The sequence below is a fragment of the Orbicella faveolata genome, unplaced genomic scaffold (genome assembly GCF_042242905.1).
Source record: "Orbicella faveolata isolate gen_17 unplaced genomic scaffold, um_ofav_v1 contig_27, whole genome shotgun sequence".
NCBI classification, from domain to species: Eukaryota; Metazoa; Cnidaria; class Anthozoa; order Scleractinia; family Merulinidae; genus Orbicella; species Orbicella faveolata.
The window spans coordinates 4,736,221-4,760,095 of record NW_028301555.1 but is presented as its reverse complement, the minus strand read 5'-3'; the positions used below and the strand labels follow the sequence as shown (position 1 = coordinate 4,760,095).

At 38.5% G+C, this 23,875-nt stretch overlaps 4 protein-coding genes across 4 annotated transcripts in view; 1 reads left to right on the top strand and 3 right to left on the bottom strand.

Moving 5' to 3' along the window:
* LOC110048014 (uncharacterized) overlaps window positions 1-1,556 on the bottom strand; it is a 32,619-nt gene extending 31,063 nt beyond the window's left edge. The window contains exons 1-2 of the mRNA XM_089296491.1: window positions 1,199-1,556; window positions 417-1,012 (exon numbers count right to left, since the gene is read on the bottom strand). Coding sequence (XP_089152617.1) covers window positions 417-1,012; window positions 1,199-1,246 — 644 coding nt within the window. The 5' untranslated portion in view covers window positions 1,247-1,556. The remainder of the gene's footprint in view (window positions 1-416; window positions 1,013-1,198) is intronic.
* Window positions 1,557-3,906: 2,350 nt separating this feature from the next.
* LOC110047992 (actin-related protein 3) lies at window positions 3,907-16,669 on the bottom strand. Its single transcript, XM_020753748.2, has 16 exons — window positions 16,465-16,669; window positions 14,190-14,245; window positions 14,015-14,089; window positions 13,630-13,679; window positions 12,595-12,636; window positions 12,188-12,256; window positions 11,619-11,664; window positions 11,180-11,229; window positions 9,980-10,087; window positions 9,293-9,436; window positions 8,815-8,925; window positions 8,210-8,272; window positions 7,503-7,595; window positions 6,764-6,889; window positions 5,780-5,863; window positions 3,907-5,415 (listed from the first exon to the last, which is right to left on the bottom strand). Exons 1-16 carry the CDS (start codon window positions 16,506-16,508, stop codon window positions 5,320-5,322), a joined length of 1,257 nt encoding a protein of 418 aa, XP_020609407.2. The 5' UTR covers window positions 16,509-16,669; the 3' UTR covers window positions 3,907-5,319.
* Window positions 16,670-17,249: 580 nt separating this feature from the next.
* On the bottom strand, window positions 17,250-19,768 carry LOC110048048 (uncharacterized). Its single transcript, XM_020753814.2, has one exon. It carries the CDS (start codon window positions 19,552-19,554, stop codon window positions 18,304-18,306), a length of 1,251 nt encoding a protein of 416 aa, XP_020609473.2. The 5' UTR covers window positions 19,555-19,768; the 3' UTR covers window positions 17,250-18,303.
* Window positions 19,769-19,844: 76 nt separating this feature from the next.
* LOC110048047 (double zinc ribbon and ankyrin repeat-containing protein 1-like) lies at window positions 19,845-23,468 on the top strand. Its single transcript, XM_020753813.2, has 2 exons — window positions 19,845-21,439; window positions 21,973-23,468. Exons 1-2 carry the CDS (start codon window positions 20,029-20,031, stop codon window positions 22,926-22,928), a joined length of 2,367 nt encoding a protein of 788 aa, XP_020609472.2. The 5' UTR covers window positions 19,845-20,028; the 3' UTR covers window positions 22,929-23,468.
* The last annotated feature ends 407 nt before the right edge of the window (window positions 23,469-23,875 follow it).

Below are 23,875 nucleotides of genomic sequence, written 5' to 3'. Positions count from 1 at the left end.
TTAGTGTGAAACGATCTCGAAAAAATAACCTACAAAATGTTAACGCACTTACGAATGTAAATGCTAATTTCTACTTTTGTCTAAGCTTGGGCAGTCGTAAAGCAATTAACCCGGGTAATCTTTCGAGACGAGACAAGAGTTATAAATACAAACGAGCCAAAATAGGACTAAAATTCACCCCGGAGGGCCAAAAAACGTGAACTATTTTACAGCTGGATAACACGACAAAACCCGGCTTCAGAAAAGTCTATGCATCCAGTGATCAAGTTTTGTTGAGCTTTTTATAAAGTGCGACTAATGAGTTGTCGAATTAGGTGCTAACGACTTCGGAATAACATTATTACTACACGATAAGATTGCGCGGCTGCGTGACATCTCGTTATAACTATTTTAGATGCCATTTCATCGCTACGTACCTTTCGTTAGAAGCTATCGTAGAGTCATTTCCCATCAACAGCACATTTATCACTTTTCCAAGAGCCTTCCAGTCTTGTCGAAAATCAAACTCACTCTTGAGGTTGTGGTTGTTGTCACACGGATCGCCATGACAGAACCCGCCAAGCGAGCAAACGCATTCGTGTTTACTCCAGTATAACTTCCCGCAAAAATTCCGCCAAAGCACAATGTGACCCTCCGCATCCAGGTGAACCATTTCTAAGGCAAGCTCCTTGTAAGCCAGACAAGCGCTGTGAAATTCCTCCAAAGCGAGCGCGATTTCTGCCGCGTAAAATCTCGCCATCGACTCGGCGACACATCCTCCGAAAGATTTCACTCGCTCAGACAAAGTTTCCTTCCCCGCGAAATCTAAAATGTAGTAGAACTTTGAGCGAGTTTGGAAAGTAAACCGTAGACTGACCCAGAATGGAGAGAACAATGCTTTGGTTAGCTGCACATAAGGGCTAACGGGCGCTTTCGAGTTGCCATCCCGCGGCGCCACTTCCATCGTGTAAAACCTTCCATTCTCCTTGTGTTTAACTTGGTAGAGCTTAGAAAACCCATTTCTCTGTAGAAACTGCAAGTCAATAAAGTGTGTGTGAGAAAACAATACTGTAAATCACAACAAGCAAGTTTACGCGAGCGACGAAACTTTGCTTGGTTTATTCTTATCTGGAATAGAATCAAAACATGTGACAATTTGAAGTGTTCTCTGGATAATTTTGTAAACTTGAATAAAGTTTAGAAAGTTTTTAAAACTTACCGAATCGACTTCAAAGCAATCCGTTCCATGAATCTTCCCATCAATCATGTCCAAACTTTTGTTAAAATCTTTCAGCAAAACTATGTACACAAACCATTTCCATGTAATGTTTTTCTCTCAGGCAAACGGCGCAAGTGTCGACACATGACTCAAAAGTTCCACCAGGAAAGCAATCTGCGACTCCTGCAAGTTCATAAAAGCATTGAATTCTCGTGAATCTATTGTCGCGGCAAAATTACATCTCCTGAAACCAAGAAAATACAATGTTTAGACAAAGTCGTGTGGATCATACAAGCGACTTTGTGCACAAGGCAGAAATTTTGACCTGTGAATGTTAACAGAGACATTAGATGCGTCACGGAATTTAAACCAATCAACGCGTAATGTGCTTCGATGCTAATGAGCGAGAGCTCATTAAACAATCGCAAACATTGGCTCCAAACTGTCTTGATGAAGCCTCTAAAACAGCTTAAAACACAGCTAATTTATTACAGAAGTGCCACTAATCTTGACTCGGTAAATATAGTACACAAACCCACGTTTGTAAGCGCGATAAGTGAGTTGTCATGTGTTGTCTTTGTAATGAAGCCGGGTTAAATGAGGTCAGGGCACTTGTCAAGGTGAATTTTGCATCACAAAAACAGCCTCCGTTTTGAATAGAGCTCAGTGTTTCACACTCCTTAATTAGCGCTCCAGGGACTATGCAAGCTAGAGTTACTCAAAGTAGCCCAAATTGAGCGCCAAATAGGCCTCACGAACAAGCCGTTAAGACCCACTACTTTAGACTTGAATAAGTAACTTCAAGACCTTGTACAAGTTACGGGCGAATTATCCGCCAGTTTTATTTGGCTTTATGTTCTCCCTTCTCTTATTAATCCGATAATGCACATAGGCAAAAAAGCTAATTAGTGAAAGCTAAACAAATTTCAACTACATCATTACCGTAAAGATATCAAAGACATTTCTTTTGGCAACGAAAACTTTTGACCCGCAAACTTTGCATGTTTACAACTTTCCAGACTGCACACTGACAAATTAGATACTAAACTTGCTGTTCGTTCTAAAAATGCACGTCTTAATTATTTAAGGCAATGACCCCAGACAACGTACGAAGACAATTAGCTCGCAGTTAGACGCACAAGACAGTACTCTTTACAAAAAACTGAATTGTTAAAGAGATTCCCTCAGGGTGAAGATATCTTTATACAAAAGCATCGTCGTCACAAAACATAATTTTAACAAAAAGCTGAATTGTTAAAGAGATACCCTCAGGGCATAGTTAGTAGCTAACTAATTATGCTCAGGGTGAAAATATTTTTATACAGAAGCATCGTCGTCGCAAAACATAATTTTAAGACGAACAACACAATTCTGTGAGAGAATATTCACCACACGTTTCACCAGACATTCAGTTTGGGGCACTGCGTGAAATGCCGTACAAATTCTAAAGAATAAAGTCATCGAAAAGAAGTCTGACTTGACTTGAGCACCTTGGAACAGTTAAAACAAAAGTCACTTGGAAGTCGTTTAATGGAGCTTAAAATTTAGATCTCTTTTTACTAATCCAAAACTTCAGAGGGTAGAGTACTCTTGTACTTGAAAATTTCTTTTTTTACTTTGTTTATGGCTCTAAAAGATGTCTGAAACTACTCTCTGGCAATTAATGTAAAATTAACAAAAAAAGAATAAAGATTGCAAGAATAATAGTTTTATTTCATTTGCAAGGAGGAGTGGATGAGGTGTAAGTCAAGTCTATGCAACAGCCTTTTAAAAAGTCGATCGAGGCATTTAATTTTCTTAATCTCTTTTACTTTACCTGGACAGCAAAAAACACTGTTATCGCTGAGAGAGCGAGCACTTTGAAACTAGTTTGATACGTAACAATCTACTCGCTATTTCTTCCATACGTTTTTTTCCTGGTGTCATGATGCGTTCCTTTTTGTTCGGATTTAGAACACCATGAAATGGAAAATGGAAAACTGATGTTTTGAGCTCGCCCTTGTGTTCTGCCACGCGCTGGAAACTCCGTCATCAGGAACAAGCTAATTATCAGAATCTGAAGAGAATTTCCAGGTCACATAATCATGTATATATGTCTCACCGAAGATTTTTCAAAAACTGTCTTAGTAAGCTAATTCAGGAGCTTATCACCTCAGCTTCTGGTGGTCAATCTAACAATAATCAGCCAGACACGAGCCAGAATCTTACTCGCAGATCAACAATAAACATGACCACACCATTTGGAAAAATTTAACTATACTACCCTCTTTATGCGTCATTTCTTACATTCAAATGAGCTAAATGAGAAATTCATCTCCTTAACAGAATTTGTCCCGAAGGTTGAACATAAGTATCGTCTTGAGAATATGGAATAATTTAAGGTGAAAATTAGAAATAGTAAAAAGCCATTCTTTTATAATCAATAGATCAATTAACTAGTAGAAGGCCATATATCGGCGGTATAGGATGTATATTAACTATAATAAGACGAGAAATATGTAAATATATTAGCTTATCCCGATACAATACATCTCATCCTTTTTTGGTTGTTTGTGGTATGGAGATGTCTACATGTATAATATAGAAGTAATATAAGTAAGAGTCTGAAGTAGTAGTACACTTTTCTTTTTGTAAAACGCGTCTATCTGTAAATGTATTTTTGTATTGTCAATTAAGTATATATGACTGAAAAAAAAAAGACTACACCATTTGATTCTTCTATAAAGGAAATTTTATTTGTCAAAATAGATGTTTCGATACAACCTTGTTGGTTTCGATCACAAATTCAGGAAATCTTTAAAATGTGCAAAGCTCATGACCAAGGAAACTAGCAGAAACACAACTACGGTTTCCGAAATGAAATATAAGTTCAAACAATCATATTTAGTTGGATAAACCTGCAGAAGTCCGGTCTACACAGGCTTATTTAAACCGGACTTACAATGTTATCACCAGTGTAAACAAGAGCCTTAGTCATAATACTACAACTAAAAAGCAGTTTTCTGTATGACAAATAATCTTACTCAGTAACCAGTTTCCTTTTAAGAAACGTACTTGTTACTCAAAGAAGCGAGTCTTGTTACCGAAATTCTCACAATACCACACAAGATTTAATAAAATGCCTGAGCAACAAATTTATGGTAGAAAAGAAGCTATTGAAACCCTTATGTTTGTTCTTAACTTCTAAATAAACTCCCTTCGGCTTAAAATGTATTGATTTGTTCGATGTCGATCGTTTTGACTCTGTAGAACTTCTTCACTCTCCCTCTTAGCATGTGCTAAATAAGCACGACTGGGACACGCGTTCTCAGATTACGAGTGCCACGCGCGGCGTTTCAGAAATGGCTGAGAACGTTTCTGTTACTACACTCGCGTGAAAGTCTTGCGGTTTTATTCGATTCGCGAGTTACAAACGAAATTATTGAAACACTCTTACAATAAACAACGATCGTGTCAAAATAAAAAGGACAGTCAAAAGTATAAAGTGACTGCCTTCGTCGATAGACCAAGAGGTAGTGTTGAAAAAGTTCTTCAAAGCTAACTCGACAAAAACAAACAAAAAAACTGGGAGTGACAGAGGCTTAAACTTTACATTTGTTATGATCTTCGCAAATGTACAGTTTAGCACAGATTCAATATGAAGAGATCCAAAATTATCATTTATTTTCTACATCTAACACAGAAAAAAATACCAATCAAGGGCAGTTTGTTGGATTATTTCTCAAATTAACAGAAAGCCGGCAAATCAGAAGCATGAACAAACAAATTTGAGTTCCCCACACTCTACTTAAACTCTCTAATCTCTTTACATTTTTGAGCGGGTGAAACTCAAGGTGTACCAATTCTTTTTTTAAAAAAACAGCAGCATTAAGTTAAATCACTTATACAATTTTAAACAGTAACGCGCAATTTACATCACGTCTTTAACAGGAGATTGCCAGCGCCTTCTTCCGGTTACAGACCAATCTCGTGCCCAGACGCTTAGGTCGGTGGTTGGTCACCAAGGCAACCAACCGCTGTCTAAAGGGTTTAACTGCTCTGGTCAAGAGATTGGTCGGGCGCAGATCAAAGGTACAACTCGCCACATTCTAACAACCTAGGGAATTTTGCTTTTTTTCTCCTCAAGACATGGTGCCAAACACTGGATTGTGACGGCAGATGCTGGGACCGTGTTCGTCATAGTCAGCTTTGGTGTGACACACTGTGTAAAACTCCGGCTAAAATGAAACAAACAGGACACATTATAAGTGGAATTATTTCCCTTCATGAAGTCTGCGAGTGAAACCCTAGTCAGTGACCATTCAAATAGAGGTTACTGAGCAGTACTTTCATGTGGTACTGTTTATTATGCGGTACAACGTGGTTCTAACTTTTAAGTCTGTGGATAAAACCCTAGTGTGTGACCATTCAAATGGAAGCTATTGAGCAGTCCTTTCATGTGGTACTGTTTATTATGTTGTACAAGGTGGTTCTAACTTTGAAGTCTGTGGATGAAACCCTAGCGTATGACCATTCAAATGGAAGCTATTGCGCAGTACTTTCATGTGGTACTGTTCATTATTGGTCCTAAATTTTACATACCGTAGAAGCCAGCATGCTTCCTCCAAACCAAACAGCATAACGCTGCATGTGATGTGTGATAACTTGAGTGTCAATCGGTTTTGGCTGAAGATTATGGACACACACAACATTATGATAAGCTAGTTGACATATGACAGCAACAAATGGAAGTAAGTTAATGACGGCAGTTTGGTTTGAAACCGCAAATACGGAAGCAAATGCCAGAAATCTATGAAATCTTCTCAGGAAAGACACATTTAACCCTTAGGTCTATTAGTAATATTTGCAGCACCCAAGTCATAACCTAAGATTTTGTGAAAGAAGAGTAAGTTTCATTATGATTCTGAAGTCAACTGTCTTTTATGTTTAACGCCACATAAAGACGCAACCTGGAAAGCATATCGAAATTGTCAAGTGGAAACAACGTGTTTTAGCATTTTTGTGATGTATCTTACCATTACATGGCGATAGTTGTGCGCTTTGGAAAGCGTATTACATGAGAAGATGAAACCCTCGGGAACATAGCGTTGCACGACAGATAGGGCTAGAACTGGAGTAGACATATCAGCGCTAAGGAAATTCAACAAAAAGCACTGGCCAGAAGGACTCGCAAGTAATCGCAAGTAACCACAAGTTAAACTTGCTTAGAGACTTGCGTTGGGTGGCCAAGCGGACTCGCAAATTTCCTCGCACAAATACACGCAAGTCGCAAAAAAAAAAAAAAAACCACCATTTCAAGGCTAAGGGCTTAGTCCCGCGCGGCCAAAATGTAACAACGAATGGACGACACTTGTGTTGACTTGGGTTGGGTGGTCAAACGGCGAAAAAGTTGCGTCGACTTCCGTACAAATTGGATCTCGACCAAAGTGAGCGCAAGTGCACACAAGCCCAGACGAAACGAACTTGCAAGTAGGCCTAAGTCCTCAACTTGCGTCTTCTTGCGAGTCCGTTTGACCAGGGCTTAAACCAATAGTTTGCGCTAAATAACACAAATGCGCTGATCACCTTGATGCGTCCTCCACTGAGCTGCTCACTGAGTTTCAGTCGAGCGTCCACTGCACGCTTGATGTCACGCTGAAGACGACGACCAAAGTCACGGAACATGGTTGAACCTCCAGATAATACAATGTTCTAACGCAAAGACGGAAAAAAAAAAAACAATAAATAAGTTGTATACGGTATTCCCAAAAAACAAACAAAAACAAACAAAAACGCGCACAACAACAACAATTTTAAGTCTTAATAGTTTGGACTAGTACACAACAACGACCGGCAACTATCAACCTCGTCCCCAAGGTCTTCTCCACTTTTCAAAATGGCGGGCGGAAGAAGACCCTGATTGGCTCAGTCTTTTCCCAACGAGCCGCCATTTTGAAAACCGTCGAGTAGAAGGCCCTGGGGACGAGGTTGAGGTAACTAACAAGTGACGATGGCAAACGACAAGGGATTACAAAGAGGACAACCTTGAATATAGCAGCCACGATTGTTCACAAAAATCGTTTCAAATTGTACAGAAGCGGCCATTACCGTATTGTCGTTTCAAGACCTCGCTGTTTACTGATTGGATAATACAAATCAAAAATTCTATGAAACTGCATTGCTACCAAACTGTGTAAAAAGAGAGAATTTTTCGCTTGTTCAGTTCACACCCATCATTTGAAGCATTACCTAATGCAATGCGGTGTTGCATGATGAAACAACCTAAGAAACAGCTGCACCCCACCCCCATGGGGTGATTATTCACCTTGTATAGTGGCCTGCGGACATCAATGGGGCAGTTCTGGATGACGTCATCTACAACCTCAGATAGAGGGGTGGTGAAATCTGGGTTACAAAACTGAAACAAAAAACATGATACGCAATGAAGAAAGTATTATGCAAGTGTCATATTGTTTTAAGACAATGACAACAGCACTTTCTGGTGGTAAAGATATCCCAGAATAGCTTTAAAGGAGCTACATGTAGTTTGTACATGTACGTCACGGTCCACGCATCCTGAAACGGTTATAGTAAATTTCTCAAGTTTTACGTTTGCAATGCGTGTCAATCTTCTCCATCTTTAACCATCCTTGTTCATTTATGGTTTATTATTATCTCTTAGGCGTTTTTCTATCCTAGTAAACTACTATTTTCAGGTTTTCTTCAATTTAAAGGTAATTTTTTCTGAGGAGTCAAAATTTGGGAGAACGAAGCACTTGCCCACCATGTTCCATGGGATTTCTCACTCTTTCACACTTTCACTTGCACTTCTATAACGCGTTAGAAACACGGAAAAAGTTTTCCATTTCTAAACCTACCTAAGCCACACAAATTTAGATAGCTTGCCAAAATGTGTGAGGAAATTTTTCTTTAGAGGGACCTTTCCTAACACATTGGTCTTTTCAATGTTAACAACAGAAACTGCTTTCAAAATCACACAAAATTTGTTGCTTATTAGGTCAATTTTCTTACCTCTGGGTGGAAGAAAATTTCTGGGCCCAGGAATCGCTCATAACCAACGTCCACTGCAAAAGGCTGCAGAGATATATGAGATAAGCCCGCCTTAAGAGAACTCACAGAGGTAAAAGTGTCTTGCCAAGAACAAAACACACAATACCCCAGCTTAAACCAACCACTACACAGCCACTCTGTGCAACTGACTGGTGAATGACTTTCAAAACAAATCTTTCCCTTTATTAATGAATAAATGTATGAATAACAAGACATCCTTGAAACTATCTGTAGATGGAACAATCCGGTGTCAAACGATCATGAAACAAAACATGAAACAATCTGGTGTCAGAAAAATTGTTCACAAAGTCTACTGGATTTCATTTCATTAGATCAAGTTGATCAAAACTCAGGCAAAATTACATGTATATCTCATTCTGTACTTATACGTGTTATACATTTCATTTTAAATCCTAATGGATTCTTGACTAACAACAGTTACTGCAGTCTGAATTGAAGGGTTTTTTTAAGTTGTGCCCTGTGAAGTTTCCGCACTGCAGTGTCATATGTTGTCATTAGGTATAGCTGTTCGAAGAAGTCATACTGTATTGATTAAGGTTCAATACCTTTTTTGTGACAGCGTTCACACTTTCATACTTCTTGATCCACTTGGTTGGTTCAGCTTCATACTTAGCAAACTCTTTTGCAATGTCTGGACAGATGTATCCCCAGCGTTCCTAGATTAAAAAAAAAAAATAGCAACAAATTTCTAGACAAACTCTTTGCTATGGAACTAACTATTTACATCATGATACACTGCTACTTCAGTAAACTTTGACAGTGTTTGCCCTGACACCGACATTCCCATTCTCCATGCTGGTTTTGACACATTTCTTTTGCACAAGTTATGAGAATTTCATTACACACCAAATGGTGGATCTCCTCCTTAAAACCAACTTATCATAAATGTGACCACTTTTTTTGTCCCATGGGGTTCTGTTGCATCAAGAAAATATCTCTTACGTGATAATTCGCTCAATTATCATCACGTGTTTGCCTAACTTTGTATCAAGATATTTTAAGGTGAAATTACACTTTGATCACCTTGATGGTTTTGGCAGTTTCCATGGACTGCTCTGGCGGAATTCCCACTTCACGCTCACGAAGAAGCTGCTGCACAAAGAAGGTGATGTCACGGCCAGCAATTGGGATGTGCTTTATACAACTACCAATGACATAACCCTCAGCCTAAACAAAGAACAAAACAGACTTGGCTGATCAGCATTGAAAATTCAACAAATTAAGGGTTACTTTGGTCTACTTAGTATACCCAAGTGCTAGGATAAATTCGAGACACATTCTTGATCTCCTTTGTGAAATGCATTCTAAATGTCACTTGACAGCCATTTATCTTGTTTAAACTCATCATCAATAATTTATTGATGAGTTCAGGAAAGAAGCATGCTACACACACCAATGCCACTCAAAGCAATCCACAAATGTCACACCGCTGGAGGGAAAAACACGTACATGTAAGTCCCACAAAACTCTGTATGAGACCAAATGGAGCAATTGGCCAGCCTGAAAGGCCACTGACCAGCATTGGCTTGAGTCAAACTTTGACTAAACTACATTTAGCCACATAAAATTTAACATGGCATTACTTTGTCTTTAGGTGACAACTTAAATGTATAAAAAGTTATTAATTGCAAGTTTGGCAAATAATGCAAGAACAACAATCATGATTTTTTTCAGGGGTCGAGCTACCAGTAATAACCAAGGTTTTCTTACCACTGGAATGACATGAGTTACACCATCTCCTGAATCAATAACTGTTCCAGTTAGAGTCCTTTCTCCAACTTGACGAGACGTCCAAGATGCAGCCAAAGCCAGCACAGCCTGGAAACAGACAAATAAATATTATACTGTTAGTAATAATTCACCACTTTAGAAACAAGAAGGAATCGCGCAGTCCCTTGTGCATGGGATCATTACTGGAAACAATATAGCTTCTCGTCTTTTGTTTTGTCTTCAGTAACAATCCCACAAGCCACTGTGAGATGAGACTTGTCCCAGTTTTCTTCTCATTTCTTAAGTGGTGAATGACATTTAATTTTTCAGTTCCTGAAACTCTTGGGGTGCGTTCCTTTGGGGTGATCTGGATCAGGATCAGTGATCCAAGATCTCTCTGGATCATGGTGCATGAAAGGAACTGATGAATCCACTCTGGTCATGGATTCATCGGTTCCTTTGATACACCATGATCCAGAGAGATCTTGGATCACTGATCCTGATCCAGATCACCCCAAAGGAACGCACCCTAAATTTGTAATTTGAGCATGATTATCATTGAAGATATTGAATTTAATTGTGTTAATTCTAAAATGAAAACACTGAACACAGAGAGACAGTTTCCTAGCTGTCAACCAGTATTACCTACATGTACATTTACAGAGCTTACCAAATATAACTAAGCAAGACTACGGGTAGTTTCTAATGATCCGTAAGAGCTGAGGGAAGCTCATATGATTATTGCAAACTCTTACATTTTATTTTCAAGATTTTTAGCCAGGTTTTCATTGTTAACAGGTTGAAATGTTAATTAAAGGACACTAGTTGTATTCTAAAGCTTTGCTTTTCATTTGTCTCATTAGAAACAATGGGCTGTGCAGTGGATGCCAATTTTGTCAAAATTGAAACACAATTTGAAATTTAAGTATTCAATTGTCATGGTAACCAAAACGACTACCATTCAGAGCTCTGCATGGGTGACATTGACATTCATACATTCTCAGCAATAGTACAAAACCTACATTGACCAAAGGTCCCAGAAACCAAGAAATTTGATCTTCAGGACCTGGACATCAGTCTCAGAGACACCAAGAAAGATTCCAAGACCCAGTGAAATCCCCTCATTGCAATACCCAGAGACATGTAGAGAAACAGAGACCCACAGACAGAGACACTTTGGCAGAAACAGCAAATCCCTACCTGCACAGCTATGTATAAGCCTGGGATATTAAATGACTCAAACATAATTTCTAAAGGAAACAAAAATAACATATAAAATTACATGTAGATATTGAAAGATAGAGCATACACTGTATATGTGTATGACTTAGCTTTCGTTTTGTTTTTCCCTAACATCTATCTTTAGTTACCTTTTTGAAACCCTCTCTTAAATAGTACAGTACAGTGAAACCTACAATAGGCAGACGCCATGTTAACCAGACACCCACTTTTTAGTAGACTTAGACTGCCTTATTAACTCCCAAACCTTTCTTCCCACACTTTCTGACAAATGTGGTCTCACAGGGTAGGCCATATTAAGCAGACACCTTTGATTACCAGTCACATGAGGTAACTATCTTGAAATCAAAGTAAATAATAATGCAAATATATCATATTCAAGGTTATCGAGCACACATACCTGCAGTGTATTCTCTGTTTTCTGGTGTATTGAGAGGAGGTTCAGTCTACAAAGAAAATAAATTCCAGTAAATGCTACACTATTTATTGTATGCAAAGCCGAGCAACCAGCCTTCCATAACAAATACTGGTAACGTAATTGCAACAAAATGACAGTCTCAACTCCCATATTAAATTGTCTATGCTTGATGTTGCAAGAATGCAGTTGCATTTCACACCTTGAGTTTGAAGTATCAAGTTTCAAAAAACTTTCATAATTATGAAGAATCTTGGAGTGTTTGAGCCTACATGAACATGAGAGCTAATCTTGTGGGATTTTACTTAATACATACACAAGCTAAGCCTTTTCTTAGGGATATCAGTTACTAATCAAGGCCTTATATGACAGTTCTACAACTTATTGCAAAGGAACAATAGCAGTACTCAGAATACCTATTAACTTTGGAGGGCTTTCTGTATGTGGCCTCTGTTTCCATGTTTTGTATATTGTTACAATTTATGCAACAAACACAATGTAATTTAAAATTTAAAAAACTGAACTAAGTTGTTTTCTGCTCATGTAAAACTCACAAGAAGAAAGTAGTGATCTTCTGGCTCAGCCCGCAAGTACTTGAATATACACTGCTCCCAAAATCGTTCCTGAAGATAAGGAAAAATTAAAAAAAAGATTTACAGGGCTTATAGACCCTTTTCATAAATGGCTGCCAATTTAAAATTCTTTTGTTTGCATTTAAATTAGTAAAAATTCTTTTGAATTATCAACTCAAAATCAAGGTTAGTCAGGCTAATTTTAATACTTACAAAAGAATTTATAATTGGCAGCCATTTATGAAAAGGGTCTATAACTAATGCATGTAATATTTAGCCAAAAGGAATCTTCTTGTAGTGGACTGAAGTTATTGTATAGCTCTGCAATAAAACCCAGACTTTTTCCAGTTGTTCAGGGTATAGTATAAGAAAGAAGTAATTTAACATACCATTAAATCCCAGTCTTCTACAATAGCATGCCTTATTGGCCACTGAAAATCAAAAAGAAATATGTAGGTATTAGTAATATTTAAGACCCTAACCATTACGTCAAAACACCTTAAGATTTTCCTCTACAATCTTAAGAAATCCTCCAGAATCTTGAAAATGAGCAACCAGGGATGGAGAAATTTTGCTCATTATTCAGCTTTATACACGTACAGTCTAACTGGTAGGCAGAGTACACTGTACACACTTATGAGAACCTTTTACATCTTAGCCCAGCCCAGCTACAGTATAATTCTCTACATTTAAGCACAGCCTATATAGCTACAGACCTTATTTACTAATAGACCATTTCCAAGTTACCTTGTGCCTCTGTTTCAAAACGAGTCTTCGTGCAAACCTTTCTTATGAAAATAAGTTTGATTTGCATGAAAATGAACCTCTAGATGGAACTCACTTTCATATGGAATGGTTTCACACAAAGACTTGTTTTAACGGTAACTGCTGGTTTCGCCCCATGGCAAGTTCGCCCCCACCGAGTTCACCCCCAAATTGACTCAACTTGATCAAGTTTGCCCCAAACCAGATCAAGTCGCATATAGAGATTATTCCTCATACTTTTATCCACTGCCTTATTAGGACTATTAGATTACTGGTGGCAAGGAAACTTCGCTTGGTGGCAAGGTCACTTCGCTTGGTGGCGAGACTGCAATAATCGTCTAAGCTTACCAAACATACATAGACTGAAATGGTTCTTTGAAAACATTTAATAACTTGATAACAACTACATAAACACGAACACTAAAAGTTGGGGGCGAACTCAAAATAGAAATTTTATAGTAGCGGGGGGTGAACTTGTTGGAGGCGAACTCACCATGGGGCAAAAATGGTGTTATTCGTTTTGACACAGAGGCAAAAGGCAACTCGGAAATGGCCTATTGGGCTTACTTTCCCTTGGGAGTTAAAATTAATGCAGCTGCCTCGTGGAAACAACACTTTTCTCATATTCTGGATGCTAAAAATGATCTAGTGTGTATTACCTTTGTTCCATAGCCAGGTCTATCTATTGCATCATCACCAATGTAAAAATCTAGTATAAAAAGAAAAGGTGCAGTATTAAACGACCTTTTCTATAGGCTTATTAAAGCTAAGTTTCAGGGACATCTCTCATTTTAATTTGAAACAAGTGGTTATTCTGATTCGAGAGATATTGTTGTCAGCATTACAGGGTGTAGTGCAATCGTTGCTGTCAAATTTCAAATATAGAAGGAAGCCTTATAGATATATTACGGACCAAAAAGCAAACTGGCCATTCTGCAAGTTACAAGACCATGGTTTCTCACACTGCTATACTATTGCTTTCCTCCTCCTTGAAATTTACTTTTAAAAAAATGTTACAGTTTCTAATGTTTTGTTGCATTTTACCTAAATCATCAATGCCTTTAGCAGCCCTCCTTTGCGCTTGATCTCCCACCTTAGCCGATTCCTTTATCGCAATAGCTGTGAAAATTGAAACATTAACACATGTTTGTACCTGGATACATTTTCAACAACTCTTTCAGATACATAATTTCTAATCAAATAATCAAAAAATGTTTACCTGTAGGTAAAATATATTGTGGTTCTGTGTTTCCTGCAAAACCCATTTTTGTATACCTTGAAGAGTAAAGAAAGGATCTCTTAATTACTAGGTGCCCTGTGATTGATCAGTTTAAGGTCATTCCACTGAAATACAACCTGCACTGAGATTTTTGTGAAAATTTGCCTATTGATTGTTTATATTGTAGGAACTTAAAGTTTGAAATAAAAATGAGGGGTCCCCACGTTCGTTTAGGAGCAACAGCACCTTGTTTATACCCAACAAATCACGACTGCTTGCTAAATTCATGTTTCCGACGATTGTTTTTTGTTCTACACTGAGAATTGGTCCATATTTATATTACACAGAGAAATTTATTACTCAATTCAAAACAACAGAAAAAATGATAGGTCACCATACTCGTTTGCGAGAAAATGACAATTTACCTCCATGGCGAGTTCAGCCGTAAAGAGAAAGCCGCCATTTTTTAATGTGCGCGCGTTAATCATGCGTGAAATTATGCGCAGCAGGCATGCGCAGTGGAATACTGGGGAATGACCTTAACAGGATATATTCTACTGTAAAGACTGCAAAAATTTTACTTTGTTTGGTTACCAAGCTGTCTCAAGGAAACTGCTCTACTATAAGTGGTAAAACTACACCTGTGAAACGCAATTTTGAATGTTAAAATAACTTCTAGCTCAGTTGAAACTCTTCTAACAGACACCTACAGATTGCAGACATCTCCCTAAAGTAGACAGTAAGACACATACAAGTAAAAACTACATTTTTAGCCCCTCATTAATTGACCACTCTATTCAACAGACACTTTTCCTGGTCCCAAGGGTGTTTGCTTATGGAAGGTTTGATTATAGTTTCATGTACCAGGGTCCGAAATTGCGCTTTCCTGGTCGCCAATGCGACTAGAAATTTTGCACTGCCGACCAGAATTTCACAACTGGTCCCCAGCCAGCGATTAACTATTTCAAGCCACGATAATTACACAAACTTTGATTTTCAGCCAAATCGATTAAAATAAAATTCAAAGCCGCCCACCAATTGGTCACTTACTTTTTACCTTTCCTCTGCTTTTGAAGTGTAAAACCGATTTTCCTGTTATTATAAATCTACCACAAAGTTTCACAGCTACGATCAATGCGAAGCTTCGCCGCTATGTTTTTTCAGCGGTTTCCCATAACATACGTATTGCGGGCGCAGAAGGCCACGTGCGTTCTTTCGCCATGAATATTTATTCAGGCGATGTGGTGTCCAAAGATGTCCTGAACTCTTTCCATAATTTATTACAAAGTGGAGACGGAATATCCGCGAAGAAATTAGTGGAAGATTTCGATATTCAACATGGCGATCCGTCAATCGTCTTGACAGAACGCGAAAGGAAAGATCGTTTTGCACATAGAGCAAAGAACCAAACAGCAGTTTTCAGTCGGGTACATTTCTTCTCCAAAAGGTAGAGACAAGAGAAGGTATAAAGTTGACTTAAAACACTTGACAGTTGCACGAAACTGCGTATATGGCTGGCATTCGATTCGTTCATCGTGGTTTTTCATTGGTAGGTGTATAAATAATCAGCATGTTTGTATTTAATCTTATCATTAATGGAAAAATCGCCATCATTGCGGTCCCAAACACGTTCTCTTCATTCTGATTCTTAAAAGAAAAATTGGTGGCCAGAATTTTCCATCTGGTGAGCAAAAATTTTGGTTTGTGTTTTGCTGCGAAGGAAAAATTTTATTGACACTTTGGCGACCACATTTTTCCATGTGGTGACTGAAGAAAAAAATTCAGTCGCCAGTTGGCGCCTGCCTAAAAAAATTAATTTCAGACCCTGTGTACCCAGCACTTTCTCAGATATACACTTACATACATGAACACAAAACAAACAACAAATAGATATATTTTTAGGGTAAGGAGTGCCCTAAACAGCCATTACAGTGTAGTGGTTTCCTTTTAAAAGCAGTTTCAACATGTCCAGTATTTAAAAATCCTACATGACTTTATGCAAAAAGGAATTTTTGGGATTGACCCATGTCTAAATCAGAGAACGTTAATCTACTGAAAATATGTACATTGAACAAGCACGGCTTTTGCAGACTAAGACCTCCAGGAACACTTGTATGTTTGAGAGATTTACAAATAAATATCTGTGGTTTTAGATGAGGAGTAATAAAAGAAAATAACACCCACTATCGAAAAACAAACGCTGTAGCTGCCTGCTTGAAGTGAAAATATGTTTTACAATCACTTGCAGCTTCAACTTTTACAGTTTTTCACTAACCCCGTTCCATTGTCAATGACACAAGCGGGTTGCCGTCCCGTCATCTTGAAGTTAAAAAAACCTCTTCAAAACTAAATAGTTTTCGTCTTGGATCGCAGGACGGTTTCCCGAAAAGAAGAGAAAGTACTGTTGCTGAAGCCTTCCGAGATCCCAATAACCAAGATGGCGACCTGCCCACTGCGCATCCAAGAGCATTGTGGGAGAAATCGGAGGTGTGGTGCGGAAATAAAAATTGGCTCGGGTGGGCACGGGAAAAAATTGTTTCCTTTCTTTAGTTCATTTTTGTGGACGCCGAGGCCGACCAAGGTTGACAAAAGAAGTTAAAATGATACATCAGTTTTCTTGTTTGCAGTGAACAAGTATATCTAGCTTTTGCATAGAAGAGGCTAATACCATTGGTGTAAAAAAATTGTTATTTGTTGGTAACATTTTTTGGGGAAAAATGAAAGCATGTTTGTGTCCTTTCAATTACTTGCAGTGTTTTTGTTGAGTAAACTGTACTCAAAAACTATCAACAAAGTCTTGTCCACAATAAATACTAAGTTAGAAATAACACACAATTGAATGTATGGTAGACACGGTTTAACTTTTTGTCCCCCAAAAAATAATTATTATTTTTTGGGGGACAAAAAGTTAAAAAAAATCGACTTTTTGTTTTCATGTAAGTCATTGTCACTTTCAGACACATGCAAGTCTCAAGACCTCCCTTATTGTAAGCTCTTTCCAGAACAGGACCAGTTGCATAATTTGAGTGAAAAATAATATTAATCTTCCACACCATGATCTTTGCTAAATTCATTTTTATTTCTTTGATGCTGAAAAACACCTTTTTATAATTTACTACTATTTACATTTCAAAAAATAACTTCTATATTGTAGAAGTAAAAAATAACAAACCCATATAAATATCATCAATGTTTGTACCACTATATATGGAAAATATGGTAAGGACATGTCTTTGAATACACTAAATATATTGTATAATTTATGGTTCTTTTTAGGCTGAAACTGAAGATTTTAAGGGCTGTATAAAAAGATATATATGTACCTTAAATTTGGTAAATTTAATAACTAAAGATACACCTTCAGTAACACTTGTTATTATAAAATAAGTTAATTTCCCTTACTTTGATAAGAAAATTAGGGTACTCTTGTCTCATACGGATTCAAACTTACATGTATATTCAAGCGCATTTTTCAGATTCATTTCCCACCCTATCTACATCGTATAGTTGTTTTCCTCTACAATTTACAAATGAACAACTTTTTCATATAAATTTAAGGAAGCCACATGCATGAACAATAGTTACACAACAACCTAAAATAATTTGAAAGTAATACTTGCAGATAAACTTCTGACTGATACAAACATCAGTCAACTTGAATTCGGTAGTTGACCAGACATTCAGTTACGATTATACTAATTTGAGTAATTCTTGATTTCTTTTTAAAAGAGCTATGTCTCAGCATTTGGAATAAGTTCTCGTGGTGTTGATTTTTGTTTAACAAAGTTATCTTCAAAGTAAGTAATGGAAACATCAGAAAGTTTACTGCAGTAAAAATGCTAAAGAAATGAAAAAATAAAATAAAACAAAAAAGAAACATGGATTGCTAAAACTGAGAAATACAGAGGCAGGGTGTGACACACTCTGTACAAGCCTTACATTGTAATTGCAACACTTGACAGACAAATGGCAAACTTGAAAAATTTAGGCTAAATTTTTCAAGATGTGCTATCTATGGCATAGCTTCTATAAGCTTTGTTTCATATTTTATGATCAGTACAATCACTTCAAAACATTTTCAGACAGAAATGCCCATTGACCTAGCCTAGTTCCATCAATTCCCCTGGTCTGTCTCACCCTCATCAACTGACGCTGGTTTACTTGTGATTGTCACTATAGGCTGAGCAATATCCACTGCTCCTTCACTTTCACTGACTTGATCAGAATCATCTTGTTTACGTTCAACTGGAGCTAAATTTGATGACAAATCCAGAGTATCAGGCAATCGATGATCATCTGCAGTTATATTAACTTCTGTGTCCACTTTGGACATTTCTCCCTCCTTTGCAGCAACATTGCCTTCATTTGTTGTTGCAGCTGTTGTGTCTTTGGCAGTGACACTCTCATTGTGGTCTGTATCAGAAGCCTTGGAGGAGTCCGCCTTTAGATGATCCCCTTGAATAACTTCACCTTCACCTCGGTGACTAGACCTTGATTTAGACGAGCTTGGTCTAGAGTTGGGTGGTGGTAATGGTGTCGTTTCATAGTGCTCTTCTTCTTTCTCACCCCCAACATAATGGGAAAAAAGACTTGGATCATTTGGGTCAACATCAAAAGTCAAAACATTCTTTCTACCTGTCTTGTATATATTTGCACTAGAGGTGTGGTCATCTAAACGCGATTTGGATGTGGGACTTTTCTTCCTTCGCTGTGATTTCCCGGTATGCAAATGTTTTCTCATTCCACTAACACTACCTTCTTCCAGATCAAAAAACTCAGATTCAGCTAGTGTCAAGAGCTTCAACCTATTATCAACCATAAAAGTTGTTTTGCGCCCAACATTAGGTATAGACGGCAAATGTGGTTGAAGAAGGTAAGTGGACGGCTCAGAGGGGAAGGTAGTGTTTGCATTATGCACAATCTTTGCAATGTCTCTATCACTAAGAAGTGGAGGCATTACAAAGAAATGATGGTAACATGAAGCCTGTTTCTTGTCACTGGGTTTGCTGATCAATGGTTTTCCAGACAGAGGTTTTATCTCAGACTGTTCCTTTCCTTGTATGGCCTTGTGTTTCGCCTCTTTCCTCAAGTTTAAATTTCTTGCGGGGAAGTTTTGCATAGAAGGAGGATCCGAGGAAGTATTGATGTCGAAATTTCGAATCACTGGCCTTTTTCGAGGGTACGTGAGTTGTTTTAAACGTTCCATGGCGTTGATGAGATTGTGCTGTTCACGGTGAATAAGTTCGTCCTGAAGCTTGCGAATTTGCACAAAATAGTGGGCTTGTTTCTCGTTGCCAGTCTTTGTGTCTTGAAACCATGACTTGTCCATTGCCGGGCTGTTGTTGTGTTTCGTGGAAGAAGACATGTTAGCGATACAAAGTTCAGAAAGTTGAATTTGCTTACAAATTTGTTGCAGTAGTTAACTCTCGTTGTGCTTCAGATTTCCATAGTTCCTTTAAAAAGTCTTTTAAGAATTCAATCTTGATAAACAAATCTTCAATTTACATCTCAATATAAACCTTGGATTGTTTATCCTTCCTGCGAGGACACTTTTTCAACTTTCCAACATGGCCGACTTACTTGATCTGTTGCTATAGAAACGTAGACTTGTTTCTTTCGAAGGGCGAAATAACTCTGGGATAGCTTGCAAAAATGGCGGCGAAAAGGGCAAACGGGTCAATTCAAACTATAAACTGTTGACATTTCTCTCTGGAAATCAATGTTTATCATCGTTTTGCACACATCAGTTAATTTTCAGGTACCATTTTCTCCATTAAGATCCAAGAAACAATACTAAAAGTTTGCAGGTTAACGGCTGTCCAAAGCAAAAACTTTCAAGATGACGGCGGGAATGATCAGAGTGCCTAGCATTATGCCGTTGCGAGTTCCAGTGGGAGGAAGAAAGAACATAATAGACACTCACACGCCCATCGAGCTGCGATCAGAAACTCCAGATACTTTGATTTATTACACAATCAACGGAATGAAGCCTGAACCTTTTAAACAAATTGGCATAAAGTGCACCTACAAGTATAACAGGCCTTTTGTTTTAGGGCCAGGAAAACGAACCGTGAAAGCTTTAGCGACCTCGAGCGATGGAACAAGGGAAAGTTCCATTGTAACTAAGGCATTCATGGTGGAAGAACGAGAAGGGAAAGAGGCATTAGATGCTGAGGACAATGTCTCCGAGCTTCAACAAAGCATGTCTTCATCCACTGGGAATTTAAAGGAATCATCTGGGACTTTGTTTGGGCAAATTCTTGAGAACGCCAAAGGTTCCAAACTGAAAACTTCAGAGGCTTGGGGGACAGATGGTAGCTCTAAGCGATTTCTTACATCAACACCTGATGAGTGGGAAAATGTCAGAGGATCTGATTTCAGGAAACCCCGGAGTGAGGCAAGGTTTACAGCATCAAGGTTTGGTTCAGATCAAGCAACATTAGGTACGCCAGATCAGTCTCTTAGTCAGGTTGATGGGGTGTTGAAGGACAGACGAGGTCCTGAGAACAGGATTCAAGCAAGCAAGATTCAGCAGCAGACAGATTTTTTGAAGTGCATCTACTGTCTAGCACCCAGGCCATCTGATCCTTATGCAAGATTCTGCTCTGAATGTGGGTCTCCCATTCCACCATTGCCGTCATCAAGACTTCCACCCCCTGAGGGTGGGCAGCTTGGTATGTGCGTCTCCTGTCACTCAATGGTACCACTGAACACTCCTACTTGCATCATTTGCGAAGCACCTCTTTCACCTCAGCGTCAACCACAAGCCACCAAGAAATTAGCGCACAAGTTGATGTGTAGAGTATGTGGTACAGGGAATCCACCTGACTTGAAAATTTGTGTTACCTGTGAAGCCAAGCTTCCATACAATGCAAAACAAATATTTACTGGCACAAGTGCTCCCCCAATGCCTAAGGACTCTATTAGCAGCCTCATGACATGCTCCAAGTGTTCACGTGTAAACAGCAGTGATGCCCGTTTCTGTGACTGGTGTGGATCAAAACCTCAACCTTACCAAAGTCCCCTCATCTGCTCTCAGTGTCAGGCATCAAACAGTCCTTTTGCCAGGTTCTGTAATACATGTGGATGTACTATTGAACCGCCGCCAAGGATATCACGGCAAAGTCCAGGAAGTGTGATTGGAACAGTTGTTGAAAGAGGCAACATTCGTGACACAGTGGGTAGATTGGAAAGTGCAACTTGGTTGCCAGTTTCTATCCCTTCGACTCCAGCAGAAACAGCAGATAAAGGTAATAATAATTATTACTACATGACTAAGTTAGTTCAGAGGACCAATAACTAAAAATAAACCAATCAGATTGCTCCATTGCTGGTCCAATGTTCTCTAAGTATTGGACCAGCCACTGTCCCAAATGATCCTGCAAGATCACTTTCAAAGAATTTGGGTAATTTCACTTTGTGTGACAAATCTCTTATCAACCAAGTTTGCTTGGTACTGTACAGGGAGAATATCGGCTCTCATTCTCGCAGTGCTCAGTCCATACTGTCAAGACCTTGGGCCAATATTCTCCCAGTATGTCCCTTGTGCTTAGTTAATAAGATATGTTTATCAGCATCAAATCTAGCTAAAGTGGTTCTGTCCAAAATGTTGATGGTTTTGTACGGTACTATTAAGTGCCAACTAACATTAACCATGTGACTGTGAGTTTTGAAATTGCTTGCCCTCTTTATGGAACACAGATTGCCCTTGAAGTCAGTATGCATGTGTCAAGTCATACATATGAGCTGATATCAAGAAATTGTTTTTTTCCCTTATGTACAGCAACTTCTACAGTAGGCCTGTTCTTTCCCTCAGCAACTAGTATCCAATCCCAAATTGAGATGGATGCTCATGAGCGAACCCGCCTTGAAGCTTCAAGAGACCGTCGACCAGCACTTGCAGCTGTTAGTCCTGGTAAAGGTTTCTGGCGCCAACAGATGGACCATGTATGTTCGCACCTTCGCGCACATGCACAAAACAATCCAGACTTCAGATCTACCATTGGTGAACCAAGACTGGGGAAAATAATCACTGCGACTATTCATGAAGACCTCAATGGCGAAGAGGTCACGTTAACTGTGACCTTTGCCAGGAGAAATGGCAAGGAAATGTGGAAAGAAAAATCGAAAGCCATTTCTTCAAGTTTGAGGGCATTCAATCTGTCAGGGAGCAAGGAGGAGTTAAGAGCAAACAGAAAACAAACCCAAAATGGCTTGAGAACAACAGCTAAGGGAAAGAAACAGAAAAGGAAAGGAAAAGAGACTGATAAAGTTAAACTTAGTGAACAGGACAAGTTGTTACTCAAGGAGATTGGGCCTAAAGGTGAAGGTAGAGATGAAGAAGTACGAAGACTGCTTGATGAGGGAGCGAATCCAGAATGTGAATCATCTGATGGGATCCCAGCCATCATTCTTGCAACTGTGAATAAGCATGCAGAAAGTATTCCACCACTAGTGAACGCAGGTGCAAAACTCAACAGTAAGAGTGTTGCCAAAGGAAATACAGCTCTACATGAAGCAGTTCTTCAAGGTGCAGATGGACTCAAATGCATTGATGCACTGTTAGGGTTAGGTGCACGGACCAATGTTGCAAATGACACTGGTCAAACTGCTTATGATCTAGCAATGTCCTCAGGTCTTGATAGTGTTACACAGAGGTTTACATCAAGTGTAGGGGATGAAATGTTGCAGAAGCTTACTAAACCAAAGAAAGTTAGGTCTTTGGATGAGGAGTTCTAACCATGGCATACTAACATATAAGCTTCATTCCAAAATGTATTTACTTTGAAGGGTTACCAATCTACAGAGCAGAATTTTTCCTGAAAATTATAGATCTTAGTTTAATGTGCCCTCCATCATTCAGCACTTTTTCACCAGCTGTGGGTTGTCCAAACAATCCTACCTGTACTACTGAAAGCCTGTGCCTAGTTTCTCATAGTTACTGTGGATTCAACAATAATGGCTGGCTCCCACAGTTGCATGACTGTAGAATATTGCGCATTATTTATTGTTTCAGAGTATACAAGAAAAAACACTAAAAGGAAGAATATGAAAATGCCATAGTTTTGCAACAAATATTTATTTATTGACATGAATCACAATGATTATTGCTGTCATTCATTGGCAAAATCTCAGGGCAGGCATCAGACATAAACAGTATTAAATGGTATTTAATTGGTGTAAGTGGCATAGCTTGATGCAGATTGCAAGTGACTGTAAATATACTAGTAATACTTAACTATGTCAATCTTAGTTGGATTAAAGAGATTTTTGAACTCAGTCAGTAGATACAGGCTGTTTTATTTACATCATGTAACATTTTCCCATACCATCACCACTGCCAACACTCAATTATGGGTAATCAAAATGGTGATGAGTGAAATAATACTCCCTTTGCAACTGGGATCATGTGACCAAATTTGTCCAAAAAAATTATGGGCTATACTATATTATGGGCTATAACTTAAAGAACACCAGAAATGGAAAGAGGATATCGAAAATACCAAAATGGCCAAGTTTGAGGCCCCTGGCATTAAAGAGTAAGTTTATATGACGGTTTGAATTTTCCGAAATTTAGAGGATTTGTATGGAAAATGTTCCTGGAGAGTAAGGCCATGCTCTCCAACAACTTGTTCCATACAAATCTTATTTAAAAGAAAAAAAAAATTCAGACCATCATAAAATCT

What these genes read in the sequence shown, in the direction of transcription:
- LOC110047992 (XM_020753748.2), bottom strand. Translation starts at nt 16,508, where the DNA reads ATGACGGGACGGCAACCCGCTTGTGTCATTGACAATGGAACGGG. An exon ending in AAGATCACTACTTTCTTCTT is followed by an intron (nt 11,665 to 12,187) that starts GTGAGTTTTACA and finishes TTTTCTTTGTAG; the next exon opens with ACTGAACCTCCTCTCAATAC. An exon ending in AAACTGCCAAAACCATCAAG is followed by an intron (nt 8,926 to 9,292) that starts GTGATCAAAGTG and finishes TTTTTAATCTAG; the next exon opens with GAACGCTGGGGATACATCTG.
- LOC110048048 (XM_020753814.2), bottom strand. Translation starts at nt 19,554, where the DNA reads ATGTCTTCTTCCACGAAACACAACAACAGCCCGGCAATGGACAAGTCA.
- LOC110048047 (XM_020753813.2), top strand. Translation starts at nt 20,029, where the DNA reads ATGACGGCGGGAATGATCAGAGTGCCTAGCATTATGCCGTTGCGAGTT. An exon ending in AGCAGAAACAGCAGATAAAG is followed by an intron (nt 21,440 to 21,972) that starts GTAATAATAATT and finishes CCTTATGTACAG; the next exon opens with CAACTTCTACAGTAGGCCTG.